This window comes from Ochotona curzoniae, unplaced genomic scaffold (genome assembly GCF_017591425.1).
Source record: "Ochotona curzoniae isolate NIBS_2020 unplaced genomic scaffold, NIBS_Ocur_1.0 contig_2210, whole genome shotgun sequence".
Classification (NCBI taxonomy): domain Eukaryota; kingdom Metazoa; phylum Chordata; class Mammalia; order Lagomorpha; family Ochotonidae; genus Ochotona; species Ochotona curzoniae.
This window is the reverse complement of record NW_024465369.1, coordinates 46627565-46642529: the sequence shown is the minus strand read 5'-3', so window position 1 is coordinate 46642529 and position 14965 is coordinate 46627565. Positions and strand designations below refer to the sequence as shown.

At 37.4% G+C, this 14965-nt stretch overlaps 1 protein-coding gene across 3 annotated transcripts in view; it reads left to right on the top strand.

Annotated features, from left to right (window-relative positions):
- Nucleotides 1-14965, top strand: part of COL5A2 (collagen type V alpha 2 chain) — a 141003-nt gene that overhangs the window by 69593 nt on the left and 56445 nt on the right. For all 3 annotated transcript variants that reach the window (XM_040971842.1, XM_040971841.1, XM_040971840.1), the window contains 6 exons: nt 1151-1164; nt 3451-3483; nt 4519-4551; nt 5894-5947; nt 10971-11081; nt 12256-12333. In XM_040971842.1, coding sequence (XP_040827776.1) covers nt 1151-1164; nt 3451-3483; nt 4519-4551; nt 5894-5947; nt 10971-11081; nt 12256-12333 — 323 coding nt within the window. The remainder of the gene's footprint in view (nt 1-1150; nt 1165-3450; nt 3484-4518; nt 4552-5893; nt 5948-10970; nt 11082-12255; nt 12334-14965) is intronic.

Here is a 14965-nt window from a genome sequence, read left to right as displayed (position 1 = left end):
TAACTTTTAAATTAAAAAAAATACAAAGCACACATGATCCAAAACCAATTATTCTGTCAAAATATAGGCAAAGGTAATTGACTAATGATTTTAAACAAGAAATTACAAATGTTCCTCAACATACAGGATTGCAAAATTTCCTCATAATAAAATACATGCAAATCTCAACTACACTGAGCTGCAGTGTTTCACCTATCAAACTGGCTCAGAGTGTTGGACAGCACAGCAGGTATTACTGTGTGTGCTGCCTGTGGGGGAGAATGTGCACTGATTGTGAAAATATGAAGGAATATAACCTCTATGAAGGGATATTAACAATCTGTATCAAAGTGCAAATTCCTATATGATTAGACTCAAAAATGCATTGAATTTATCATACAGATAAGCTTTCATATCTTCATAGAGCTATTATTCATTATAGCATTATTTCTAATTACATGGCCATCCATCCCAACTTGCCCATGAACATTCTAATGCATATGATCATCTTGGCATAATAAACATTAACATTGCCTGTAATATTTAAACTGTCCCATGTGGGTAGTAGATAATATCCTTGTAATAGCAAAAGGTTAGTAGCAATCTACAGGCTCATCATAGGGACAGGTGAAAGTTGGTTTACTAGATTGGGGTTAGGATTATCCAACAGAATCCTGTAAACTTTTATTTAAAAAGCACTTGTGGAAATGTATACTGAAAGATCTGTAACCTTTCAGGATCCATATGCAGACAAATGAAGAACAGAGTAAATACACAAAGGGTCTGAGAACAGTAGAAAAGAACAGATAATAGTAACCTTGAGGACAGAATGAGATTTTTATTGGATAATCAAATACCTTTAACATATTTTATCTTGACCATAGGAATGAGAAGCCTTGTACATAAAACGTATAAAAAAGAGGGAACTCTGATCAGATATAATTTTAGATGTGATGTAAACACTGAAAAATATTAAAATCATGTTAGAATTTTCAAAAAGGATGCACTGTTTTCACACAAAATACTTTTGAGTAGTGTCTCCTTGCAATAGGGTCATCTTTTTAAACTAAATTGTGATTCCATAGGAAACCCATTATTAAAATTAAATATTTTGCTTATTCTAAGTAATCATTTCTCCAAAAATAACATATTTATTCTTTTCTTTATATAGGTAGAGGAAGAAAGGTAAGTTTTACTTTACAATGTCTTTTTTTCCTTAAGAATTCCTTCTAATACTGACACACACACACACAAAACTATGCTATGAAATGTTCTCAAGCCCTCTGTCAGGTGCAAAGAACTGCGTCCAGCTGCTGTGACAGGTGTGAGCACTGCTCACCTAGCACGCCTGGAGACTGCAGAGCCTCACCTTCCACGTGCTTTATGGTTAAATGTCTGTATCTGTTTCTCAGAGAAAGTTGCAAACTTTTTAGGTATTAAGAATGTGCTTTACTTCTTTGAGTTTATTTCTACCTTACACATAAATAGAAGTACAGTATGCATTTGAAGGAAGAAAAAAAGGAAGGAAAGATAGCAGGAAGAGGAGGAGAATGTCAGTTCTAGTTCAGTTTAACTAAACATTTTGCCAAACACACATTTCTTCCATTATTTCCCCTCCTCCACTTTCAGGGCCTTAGGTCTCATTCTGAAGACAGACTTCAAACCCCAGAGGAGAGTGGTACGATTTACTGAGATGCTGGCATAGCTGGGGAGTTTGGCTGTTTGTCATCTGGACATGGATAATCCCATGGAATGAACAGTTCCTTTTCTCCTGGCAGAGCTCTCAACTTTCTAGTTACCTTGGCAATTAGAATATTTCCTTCATTATGATCCAAATGGAGTGGACCAGGGGATCCAAAATGAAAAGGGGCAAGGAGTCCAATTTTCATGGCAGACATTAGACAGATTACTGGCCAATTTAAAGTTCCTTACTTTTGAAAATAGTGAAACTTCAGTGAAACCATTTATCATATAGAGAGATAAATGACAGTGACACTATAAAGGAGAGGTCCTGGCTAATTGTGCACTTTAAAAAAATAGGAAGATATCATAAATCTAATGCAGAACAAAGGTCCATGAGGTGATTTAGATTCGAATGTGTATAAAAAGAAAAGGACTTCAAATACTGTTCACATTAGCTCAGTGTATTGAAAATTAAATATTAATGTAGGTCTTAAGGTAGATTAATATGTGGAAAATATAATGAATAGGTAGATAGGTAAATAGGGGGAGAGACAGAGAAGGAGACAGACAAATAAGGAGAGATTATTGCCTCTTTTGGCATTTTCATATTCTTATTCAGTTGCTTTTCCTACATTTTTCTAATATCAATAATTCTTTAATCAGAAACATATTTTACTTTTCTTTTTTTGCAAAGATGAACATACATATCTCTCACTTCTTTTTAATATTCTTACATGAGTGCTAGAAAGGATGAATAGTGTTTCAGGAATACAGAAATAAGTCACATAAAGAATAAGAGTAGGAAAGTTAAAACATAGAATTTCTGAACTGTTTGTGTATTTTTTATTTTTTGGTAGTTTTTTTTTCCTAGCAAGCATTCTCATTGTGTATCTTTTGCGTAGCTACTTCTTTTTCAAGTCCATTGTTTATAAAAAGTCTGTGTTAAAATGGAAAGGAACCAGCTATACATTGTACCTTTTGGACTTTTTGAAGCATCACAGGAATAGTAAATTTTGAAAAGATTTATTTATTTTTATTGGAAAGACAGATATACAGAGAAGAAAGACAGAAAGATCTTCTGTTAGCTGGTTCACTCCCCAAGTGGCCACACAAGCTGGAGCTGAGGCCATCCGAAGCCAGGAACCTCTCCTGGGTCTCTCATGCAGGTGCAGGGTCCCAAGGTTTTGGGGTGTCATATACTGCTTTCCCAGGCCACAAGCAGAAAGCTGGAAGGGCTTTGGAGCAGCTGGAATACAAACTGACACCCACATGGGGTCCGGTGAATGGAAAGCTAGAATTTAGCCACTAGGCTATCCTGAGAGCCCAGGAATAGTGATGTTTTTGTGAAACAGTTTTTGATTACATATAATAAAGTTGATTAGATTTGTTTTGTATTTGAAAATATTTGAGGGGCAAAGAGGGCCTGGGAGGGGAAAGAGAAAAAGAGACATAGAGGCATGGTGGGAGAGTTCTGTGTGCTTATTCACTACCCAGATATTCACAATGGCCAAAAAATTTCTAGCCCAGAAATGGAACTAGGTCTTGGGAATTCAAGACAGGTCTCCCATAATGGATAAATTCAATTGCTTTAGCCACCACCACTGCACCCTAGGATAGAAGCTGGAGTCAGGAGTCAGAGCTGGGTGTCAAATGCAGATATTCTGAAATGGGATGCTGGTGTATATTTTCTCATTTTTAAAAATATAGATATATTCTAGAGTAGTATATTCATATCTAGTAGTGCATTCTGTTTTACTATGAATCTTTTCTTTCCCCTTAACTTCATAGGGACAAAAAGGAGAACCAGGATTAGTGCCTGTGGTAAGTATATATAGATCTGTGTGTGTGTGTGTGTGTGTGTGTGTGTGTGTGTGTGTGTGTGTGTATGCTATTTTAAACTTCACTGTACTTCAGTTGTACATTATTGCATATTGCATACTCTCAATAAAAGAATTTATTTTACATGTATATTTTCAGTATAACACAAACTAAAATAGGTTATTTAACATACTACTTATTGCTCTATATTCCTAACTCTGTACTTCTATTACTAAAGGCAGAAATCATGATTTTATAAAATTAAATATATTGTATGAGGATATCAAGTCCAATATAAGTTAGTAGAGTACTTTAATGTTCACACTTCGGGGACTGTGTTCTTCATTAAGAATTCTTAAGACCTTTTTAGACTTGTTGATAGTAAATGAATATTGTTAACTATAATGAAACTTCTTCCACAACAATTCTAACAGGTTTTAAAGACATTATCATGTCTGTTAAAACAAAAGCATGTACTGGTCATTTATTTGGTAATGTTTATTTTTGTTTTTTTTTGTTGTTGTTTAAATCAGGTTTTACTAAATATCACCTAAAAAGAAATCAGATTACCTAGAAGAAACCTCGTATATTGTTTTCTTTCATTTGAGACACCATGTGTATATTCTATTTATATGGCTTAGCTGGTTAAAGCTTTATAAATATTCACATATTCATAATTTTGTGATGTAGATTGTTTTATAATCACCATTACCATTTTATCTTAAGTTTCCATTTAAGATTCTATTTTAAGGAAACTTGACCACAGAGAGCATTAGTAGGGTAAGGATGAATGCAAGCTTCTTATCTCCAGTGTTGGTACTATTAACCACTCTGCCAGCACATCCTCCTGTAGTAGAGTTTGAGTTGAATAATATCTGAATGTACATGGTGTGGAGCTCCAGGGCATCATTGCAGAACACTCCTTGCTTCACTCAAATTTCCCAGTGTTGTTATTGGTATTCTTGCTTACTTGACCTATAACTGTTCTGAATCTCTGTATAAAACATTTACAAATTATGTCATTTGTTATTTATTCAGGTCACAGGCATACGTGGTCGTCCAGGACCAGCAGTAAGTAATGACATTTAATATTCCTGGTATTCATGTTATTTGAGGTACTGAAAATTTTTACAGATATGTCCATGAGACAGCAAGAGAGTGTAAAATGATGATGTTCGATTTCTTGACACATTTATGTCAAACCATCTTTAAGTTTATGCATTTCTTGTCAGCAGTGAATGACACAGTGGATTGTTTTCTAAAACTGATGAATCTTATTATTCCTCGTGTGTTAATGTTATTATTGGTTATATGAAAGTCAAAACAATCTACTGTTGCATTCCTAATTTTAAATTGACCTTCTTCCTTGAAATTAGAGTCTGTTTTACTATGTTTAAGGAAGTCTGATTTTTGTCTGCTTAGTGGAAATAAAGAATATATTCAATATATTTTGAAAAATAATATAAAGAATAGCACATTTCTTGTTCCGTATCAAACATAATTATTTCAAGCTTGGAGTCTGATCAACAATCATAAAGCAATTAATTCACACTTCCTGTGAAGTGTAAAACACTGGGTCAACTAAGTGAGACACTAATGTAACTTCAGTGGACCTACTGTGGTCCTTATGAAGGTCTTTACTTTTTATGATTGACCAAATGCACAGTCTATCTTCATAATCCAGTGGAAATTCTCTTTTGAAGAGAAATAAAAGCCCTCTGGAAATTCTCATTTATTTCCAGAGGGAAATAAAGCCACACTAAGATATCAGCATAATATCATGTTTGAAATATAGCAATCGTTGTTACTTTAAGAGCAAAATAGCTGCAATTGTCATTTGGAAAAGTAGAATTGAGTTTTAAGGTTATAGTGAAAAACTATGTAACAGTGTAAATAAAGGGAAAAATATGTTGAATATAAGACAGTTGTGGACTAAGAAGCCTTTCTTTCCATTGCTTTCATCGGTAACTCAAATAGTCATGAGGAGTTTAGGATATCATGTACCAAACTGAACTCTCATGTTCCTCATGATAATTGGTAATTTGAAGTTTGTCCTCTTACGTAGTTCTCAAAGATCCAAACTGTGTATTCTTATGACCATCATTTGGTCACAAGAGCTTTACTTAAGAGAAAACAGCAAATACAATCCTTAAAAGCTTGCAGATTCCAGTCACGCTCATGCATGTGAGTTGAACGTGGCCGTGCTGGCCCATGGTACCTAATTACAGACTTTTAAGCTCCACTGTCAAAGAAACAAAGAACTTAAGTGCACACGGTAGTGTTCTCTACAGTTTTCAACTAGTTAAAAAGTATGATCATTCTGCTTTCATTTTTTTTTAAACAGGCAAGCCTTTAAAGCAAATCTACTCAAAGTATAAATGTGTCTAAATGATAGTAATCATTTTTGTTTTAGGGACCTCCAGGATCCCAAGGACCAAGAGGGGAGCGAGGCCCTAAGGGCAGACCTGTAAGTCAAGCCAGCCCTTCACGCCATGTTCCTTCTGGCAGCAGCTTGCAGAGGCAATGGTTTGATGTTAACAAGAATATGTGTCATAATTGCTACGAGGTTCTTCTGATCCAGAGGAAATTAACCACAGGCTTATGATTGCTTATTATCTGGTTAGATAACTCAAATGATAGTTCTTTGTCCTTTTTATGGTCAAATTAAAATAGAATTTGAGGATATATAATTAACAGATCACTTTTTCTGGGAAATTGTTATTCATGAGTAATCAATGCTAAGAGTGTACTTTGAGATAATCACCTAAATTCTGAAATCTTTGGTTACTATTGGAGTAAATAATTGGATAAATAAAAAAGAAATCAGCAGAGGATAAATGCAAAATGGTTTCATGAAAGATTATTTTTCTCAGATAGTATTTTCCCTTTTCTCTCTGAGTAAATACTATACTGATATCAAAGTAGTAGTGATTTTAAAAATCAGCAAACTCATTTCTCAAGAAGGCAGTCATCTTTAAGTTGAGATGATCACCTCCATAACCCTGAAAAAACATTTGGATATTATATGCTCTCTCTCTCTATATATATATATGTATGTGTATATATATATAGACAGATAGATATGTACATATGAATTTTTTTCATTACCTGTCATACAGAATAAAATTGTTCCCAATTCTAAGATTACATTTATTTTTCTTTCTAATATCTCACTTCTAAAATTGAATTTCTAACATCTTTCGCATGTTCAATAATTGGATTAATTGTTTTACAACTATCAATACCCTATATATTTTTTTAATAAATGAAATATATTATTTTTGAAGGTTGGAGAGAGAGAGAGAGAGAGAGAGAGAGAACTGCTTGAAAGAGAGGGATCAAGATCCATTCATTGATTCACTCCCTGCTGAGTCTAAGTTTGTTTAAAAGGAGGACCTGGAGCACAGTCTTGGGCAAGTCAGGGATGCATGAACTTGAGTCCTACTGCAGCCTCTCAGAGAGCATGTTAGCAGGAAGTTGGGACAGAGAGCAGAGCTGAGACTCAGTAAGCACACTCTGATATGAAGGTCAATCCAAGTAGAGTTTCAACCACTGAGTAAATTGCGTCCTGATTTTTTATTTTATTCATTAAAAAATTCCTGGTGTGTATAGTTGTGTCTCCTTTTATATTTTATTTGAAATTATTTTTTACCATATTTTATTTTGGGGAGGGGAGACAGACAGAGAAAAAGAAAGAGAGAGAGAGATCTCCATCTGCTGGTTCATTTTCCAAATACCTTTCAACACAGGTTGAAGCTGGGACATTGGAACTCAATCACAGGTCTTCCACATGAGTGACTGGGGCCCAACTACTTGAGCTGTTAGGTACTGCTTTCCAAGAGACACATTAATAGAAGGCTGTAATTTGGAGCAGAGTGGGAATTTGAACCCAGACTCTCTAAGATGAGATGTGGGTGTCCCAGGGAGTATTGTAACCACCACCTTTCCTATTTTATGTTTTAATTAAAAAATTTCATTTAGTTTAATTTTCTTTCTCATCATGTCTACTCAAGTTTAGCTGTAAGTGGATTTTGCGCTCTTGAATATGTTCTCTACTTCTACACTAGCTCCCTGCCAATGTGACTGAGAAAGTCCCTTTTGATGGCTGAAATACTTGGACCTCTGCTTCCCCAATGGGAGGCCAGGATGGAGTTCCTGGTTCCTGGTTATGGCCTGGTCCAACCCCAAACATTGCAACTATTTAAGAGAGTAAACCAGCATATAGAAGATCTCCCGTCTCTATATTGATCTCTTCTTCTCTCTGTTCTGCAACTCTAGCTTTCAAATAAATAAATCTTAAAGGGAAATGAATAAATGGAAGAAAGAGATGAGCAATGTATCAATAGACACCTTTGAACATATAAATGAGAGTAAAACATTTTAGATGAAGACCTTAAGAACTCTCATTGCCGGTTTCATCTTTGTTGTGGTCTTATAGTTTTACACATTTCCCCAAGTAAATAACATAATGTTAATACTTTTTCCTAACAAAGGTGGAATCATGGTTGGAACCGTAGGCATATAACTGAATTAAAGTGTTCCAAGTTAGTTGGACGTAGCCATAGGATGTGCAGCAAAGCACTGTTCAGACTGTTCTCAATCCCACTTTCATTGCTGTTCTGTTAAGGTCTCTTACCAGTGTTGGTAACTTAAACACTGCTAGTATCTCTCTGGATGTCCACTGATGGTCTTCAGTGTTAGAATGTGGTAAAACATAGATGGATGGAAGATGGAAGGTCATGCAGTAAAGATTTAATATCAGGTTCTTGTACCTTGTAAGAAATTAATGATAATGGGTCCCAATTCCAGGAGTGAGTTGCCAAGGGAGTACTTTCAGACTGCCAGAATTTCTAACTTGGAGTCAATGAGTCTACCCTTCATTTCTCTTAATTGTCTTACGGACTTAGCGTGTGATGGCATCCATTTCTTGTCTTGGCTAGGCCCAAAGTAATGTGAATTAAGTCTGTGTAGGTGTGTATTGTATGAGGAAAAAGTGGGAAGTATTTATAAAGAATTAAATATTACTGTAGCAGATACCCTAGTAGAAAATCTGTTTCTCCTTTTAATCTTATTAAGCTTGTGTGTGGCTCTCTCTCTCTCTTTTATAATCCCTTTTGATTTGTAGAGTCTTGCTAATTTGCTAGTGCAAATATTTCAAACTCCCGGTAATACCACAGAATCCTCATACGTAGAATGTTTTGCCTCTGCTTCCAAGCCTTCTACAAGTTGTTTATCTGTACTAAAATTAGGGTCATCATAATATAGGGTGGTGCTGAAAACTCCTGTTTCTGTTATCATCATATATGTAAAAGGTTCACAATGTATGACGTGCTTTTTCAGTGTCAATGCTGTTGTCATTTGGGGGGAGGAGGTTGATAATTCCCTTTTCATTTTCAGACATTTTGCAACATTCCTATTTACTATACACTAGGTGCCTGTAGCAACCCCCAATACCCATTACAACTTTTCTTGTCATCAAATCTGGTCAAAATTGCTCTGGATAGAGTTACTGACACTAAGAGACTCTCATGAAAACCCCAGTACTAGCCATTGATCACTAAGGCTGTCTCGCAGCACACATCCTTAGCTTTAGGTTCACTGTCCATGTGATTTCACAGTGACAAACTAACATCCCACTGAGATGGGCAGTGTGCTGAGCTCTAGGCTCAGGATGCCTAATCTCTGGCAGTTTCCTGATGTGTGAAACAGCAAAAAAATACCAATTCTTATCAGTCCTAGCATTTTATCTTGTATGTGTATGTGAGAAATAGAGGGGAAAGAGAGAGAGAGAGAGAGGCAGTAAGAGGCAATTAACCAGCAACAAATATAGTTCTAGACTGTTCTGAGTCAGTCTTTTGCATTCGTGGATGTTTATAGGTTGCCACCTAGTGGCAATGCACAAGTATTTTTTACTGTGGATTGCTGTCGGCTTAATAGCAACTATCTTGGGGAGGTAATGACAGGAATATTTGTCTTAAAATAATAGTTATGTGATTCAGTTCATGTAGGAATATATTTAATGGATTAGTGTTTTTAATATTTTTCCACTAAAATTCATCCTAAAAGCCACTAAAAACATATATATATATAACATATATATATATATATAACATATATATATATATATAAACGTATATATATCTTTTTTTTAAGCTCTCTTGGGTAATATTGCTTATTTATTTTTGGATACTTTTTGTAAATGTACATTAGCTATATTCTTAATCTATATAAACTTATATGATGTGGGTTATTTGGAAAGGATTCTGTTGAAATAGGGAATGGATCATGATGTCTTGTGAAAATGGATTGTCTCATATTTGAAATTTTTTGGTTAATGACAGGAGCCTGGCAGCTTCTCTCTATGCTCCTTGACACTGAGTCTAATCTGTTTTATTATTGGGAACAAAGATTATGTTTTCACTCACACTTTGCATATGATATCTGACTATCAAGGCATTGAAGCATGCAAAAATACTATAAGGGTTTCCATATGAAGTTCTATGAGTAAGCCTATTATTTGGTCTGCAATGTAATTAAACATATATGTCTACATTCATGTGATCCAGAACTCCTAAACAGCAATTTAAATCACCCTCTATTATGCTTAAGAAAAAGAGGGAAGCAGATAGTCAATGATTTAGAAATCATAAGAGGTTTGGTTTTTACAAGATGAGAATTGTTTTCTGACTTTTCATGATTAAAAAACCAGGAAATACTTAACAAGACTGGTGGGAATGGTGAGGTTAGGCACTGAGAATTTCCATAACTGACGACGTGGCAGTTCCCCAAGCCGTCTTCACAATGTGCGTTGGAAGAAGGGTGGAATTTGGCAGCTGGGAATCATTGCTCACTTCACTGAGAGCTAGACTTGCCTGTGGCACAGTGCCTTTGCCTTGCATTTCTCACTGGTCTAGTCTTCCTCCGGTGGTGGGAAGAAAATAAACATTGCCAGACTTCAAGTACTCAAGAGGACTGAAACATGAAAGTGTCATACTTATATTTGAGTATCTTCCGTGCATCAGAAACTAGACAAAACATTAAACATTGCAAGATGAAAATCCCTCTCGACATTTTAATCTACTTTCGGAGAATATGGTGATGAATTAGAAACATAACTAATTAACTAATATAAAGAAGGTAAAAAGATGAATGTAAAATGTATTGCTGAAATACTGTTCAAAAATAGCTGAACAATCAGGCTCAGCTTAGGAAGCTCATTTTAGAAACTCAGGAACTAAAAGTCATTTTACGGTTATTTTAAGACAGTTGACTGATACTTAACATGGGAAGTAAAATTTAACGAGATCCTATCACAATAATAATGTCTCTCGTCAGTGTTAAGTTGGAGTATATTATGGTAGGTGGCCTAATTTCCATCTGTCTTTACAAGAATGAACACGTGGTGTCCAAAACAAAACCTGTGCTTTCAGCCTTCTGCTAAGTACACATTTAAAAGTTTGGGTTCTAATCACCAAGCTGTGTTTTTCCAGGGTCCTCGTGGTCCTCAGGGAATCGATGGAGAACCCGGTGTTCCTGGTCAACCTGGAGCTCCAGGACCTCCGGGCCATCCATCCCACCCAGGCCCCGATGGCATAAGCAGGGTGAGTTGTGTACATTGTTCAGTGTCATATGCAACAAACACATTAAGCCATTGTCTTATTGTTGTGATTTTAACCTATGTCTGTTCAGATAATGATGCTTGACTAGAAGAACCCTTAACTTAATACATTGCTGCTATAAACAGCAATGGAATAGATATATCTTCAGTGAATCTGAACTGTGGCTTCTAGTTATTTGTAGGTCTTAATTCTGGGCTCAGTAATTTCTAATGATTCTGAAAGACCACTGGCACTTACCTTTGTGAACTGGAAAGAGAGATGTATTTCTGGGCTTCTTGCTGTTTCTTGGGCTCACAATGCTGACAAAACCTGCGCCATGTCTCCACAACAAGAGATGACACACTCTCGGTGACATCCATGAAATGGCAACCGAGTTAATAGTAATTACAGTAGACATTGGGGGATTTGTGTGTAGATGACATAGGATAGCAAAAACATATGGAGGCAGAATATCATGTTTATTTTACAAGAACTCATACATCTGTTTCTCAACTGATTGTAAAAGAAATTATCCTTTTTTTTTTTTAAAGTAGTTCACACATTTTCCCACTGAAACCATGAAATCAGTGTAAAAGCTGGAATGACTATGAACCGTTCTGGTCAGCTTGATTACTTGGATCTCTTACATGAGAAAGAGAATAGGTGAAATGGTTTGCAGTTCTTGCCACATTTATGGATTCCTGAAGAAGATGATAAAATTATGTATCTGCTTGCATAAATTCAGTTTACCACAGACTTGCTGGGACTAAGAACAAAGACTACATAACATGATCTGAAATGGAATCTGGAATCTTTAGCGCAAATATTTTAAATACATCACTTAGGCTTTGCTCAAATGTTTGGCATGGTGTAGTTGTGGGAGGAAATCAGATAAAGAGAGTAAAATCTGAAATAAATTAGACTAGCCACACATTTATTACCATGATCCATCATTTTAGCTGGTGGGGGACATCTGTCCCATTGCTACAGCTGTTCTGAGGCAGCATACTTAGAAAAGCCTCTGGGACGAATGGCCTGTCAAAAACATGTGATAACACAGTCAAAAACGCTTGAATCTTTTTCCATGCTTTAAAGTTCAATGTTTAAAATAAGAATTCCAGAGAATACGAGTCTCAATTTTAAAAGTATGCTAAAGTCTACACTTTGCTTTTTCTAGCCATTTTCAGCCCAGATGGCAGGCTTGGATGAGAAATCTGGACTTGGAAGTCAAGTGGGACTGATGCCTGGCTCTGTGGTAAGCACGGATTTTACTGCTAATCACAGAATGTGTAGAAAAGTATAGCGGCTTGAGCTAGCTAACTGAGAAATAAGGAGGGTATCATCACCTCCTCTCTCCCATTTCTTTATGTTTATACTTAAAACCCCAGTTTTGTTCCATGGACAACTCTGCATGGCATTTATTGACATGACAATAAATTATATGAAGAACTGAAGAAAATGAAGGTTACTAAGATACAAAACCATTACCAGAACAAAATCTGTACCATATATATATAAACATATGTATATTAAACATCCTCTTTTATGGTGCAAATTAAACACAGTGATTTGGCAAACTTTTGAAAAAGGAGATAGTTTACTATGTCTATTTTTATTGCTTCTTAGTTATCTTAATAGTCCCTGGTTGCCTTAGGCCAACAGTTTCACAGTCTCCTGACTGAGCTTTCTCCTCCACTCCATGTTGTTCTGAATATCTTTATGCCAGAAAGATTCATATTTTGGAGTGAAATGACTTATTTTCTAAATTCTGTCTTTTTACATTTTGGTTATAACAGAATTTGAAATATCCTGTTTCAACAGAATTTCAGGAAATCCGGAGTATTGTGAGATCTCATTAATCAGCCTTTCCCCCCATCCTGGAGCAGACAGCATTATATAATTTGTTAATTTTTTCTTCTTCTTCTTTTTTTTTAAAGATTTATTTTTATTATTGGAAAGGCAGATATACAGAGAGGAGAGACAGAGAGGAAGATTTTCCGTCCGCTCCCCAAGTGAGCGCAACGACCGATGCTATGCTGATCCAAAGCCTCTTCCGGGTCTCCCACGCGGGTGCAGGGTCCCAAAGCCTTGGGCCGTCCTCGACTGCTTTCCTGGGCCACAGGCAGGGAGCTGGAAGGGAAGCGGGGCTGCTGGGATAGAACCGGCGCCCATATGGGATCCCGGGCGTGCAAGGCGAGGACCTTAACCACTTGTGCCACCGCGCGGGGCCCCATAATTTGTTAATTTTTAAAAATTACATATTTGAAAGGCACAGGGAGAAGAAAATAGAGAGGTATTTTCCATTAGCTGATTTACTGCCTGAATATCTGCAATAGCCTGAGCAGTGGCAGGTCAGAGTCAGGAGCTGAAGGTCAGTCTGGGTCTGTTCATGGGTGACAGGAAACTGTTAATTGATCCAACATCTGTCTCCATCTGTGTGCTTAAGCAAGAAACTGAGTCCCAAAGTCAGGTACTCTGCTATGGACTATGGGTGTCACAATCAGTGACCTAATTGCCAAGGCAAATGACTGCCTTCGTGCAGTTTGTAATTCATTAAAAGTATGTAATTTGGTGATTACTTTGGGATACTCTGAGTTATTTTCGTTTGACCCTATAAAATGTTAAGTTACATATGTTTATTTTTAATGGAGATTTTCTTGCTAAAGTCTCTAATCAGCTTAAAATCATTATAATGTTAAGTGTTTTGCCATAAAAATAAATCTGCCTGGCACAATAGCCCAGCGGCTAAAGTCCTTGCCTTGCACGCACCATGATCCCACATGGGTGCCAGTTCTAATCCTGGCAACCCCGTTTTCCATCCAGCTCCCTGCTTGTGGTCTATGAAAGCAGTCAAGGAGGCCCAAACCCTTGGGACCCTGCACCTGCGTGGGAGACCTGGAGGAGGCTCCTGGCTTTGGATCAACTCAGTTCTGGCCAATGCAGCTGCTTAGGGGGTGAATCAGTGGACAGAAGATCTTTTTTCTGTCCTTCTTCCACTCTACGTATCTGACTTTTCAATAAAAAAAAGTAAATAAATCTTTAAAAAAAAGGAATAAATCTGGGTCTCCCAGCACCATGCGGAGGCTGGGAGGCTCCGGCCAGGCCACCTCTAACTTGGTAAGCACCAGGCGGCCCCCATGCCCACTGGGGGAGCTGCTCCGGGCGGCCAGTGCGCCAGTTGGCGCCAGGCTTCGCCTGCTGGCCGCCCGTCCTGGGAGCCCTGGGAACTTGGTTCTCTGAATGCTGCTCCGACAGCTCCATGCCAAATCTGCAGTGTTTTGGGGACGCGAAGCAACCCTAAAGATTTCCATTGACGGTAAATCTTCCTCAGATGAACCTGCAACTAATACGGTCTCACCCCACGTGTTTTGAATGATTGTAATACCCAAATCTTTGTGATACACAACAACTGGGTGGGAGCACAGAGAAATCTCTCATCTCCTTTGAAAAAGTTAGGAAGCCGTGTAGTGTAACCTACAGGAACTGGACAGTTATCTTATAGTCGATAGATTCAGAACAGCGTTAGACAATAGTGAAAACTATAATGACATACAGGGGGAATCAGGAGCGACCCTAATAATCTATTAACAGGTGGTCATATGCACAGAGTAGGGGAGAACCCCCGAGCGGAGCAGCAGGACAGGAGGAGGCTTGTATCCCACTCATAAGGACTCCCGGACTCCGACCAAGGTCTATCAGAACGGGCACCAAGGACGTCATCGCAACTGCCAAAGAGAACACGGGGAACTGGAATGCCTCCGGTGGCCGAGAACCCAGGGGACAGACATCCCACCTCTTTGGACAAACTACTCGAGATGAAAGAAGCCCGAGTCCTTCTACATAGGAACCAACATCATCAGAACAACAGCCAGGAACCACGATCGGTC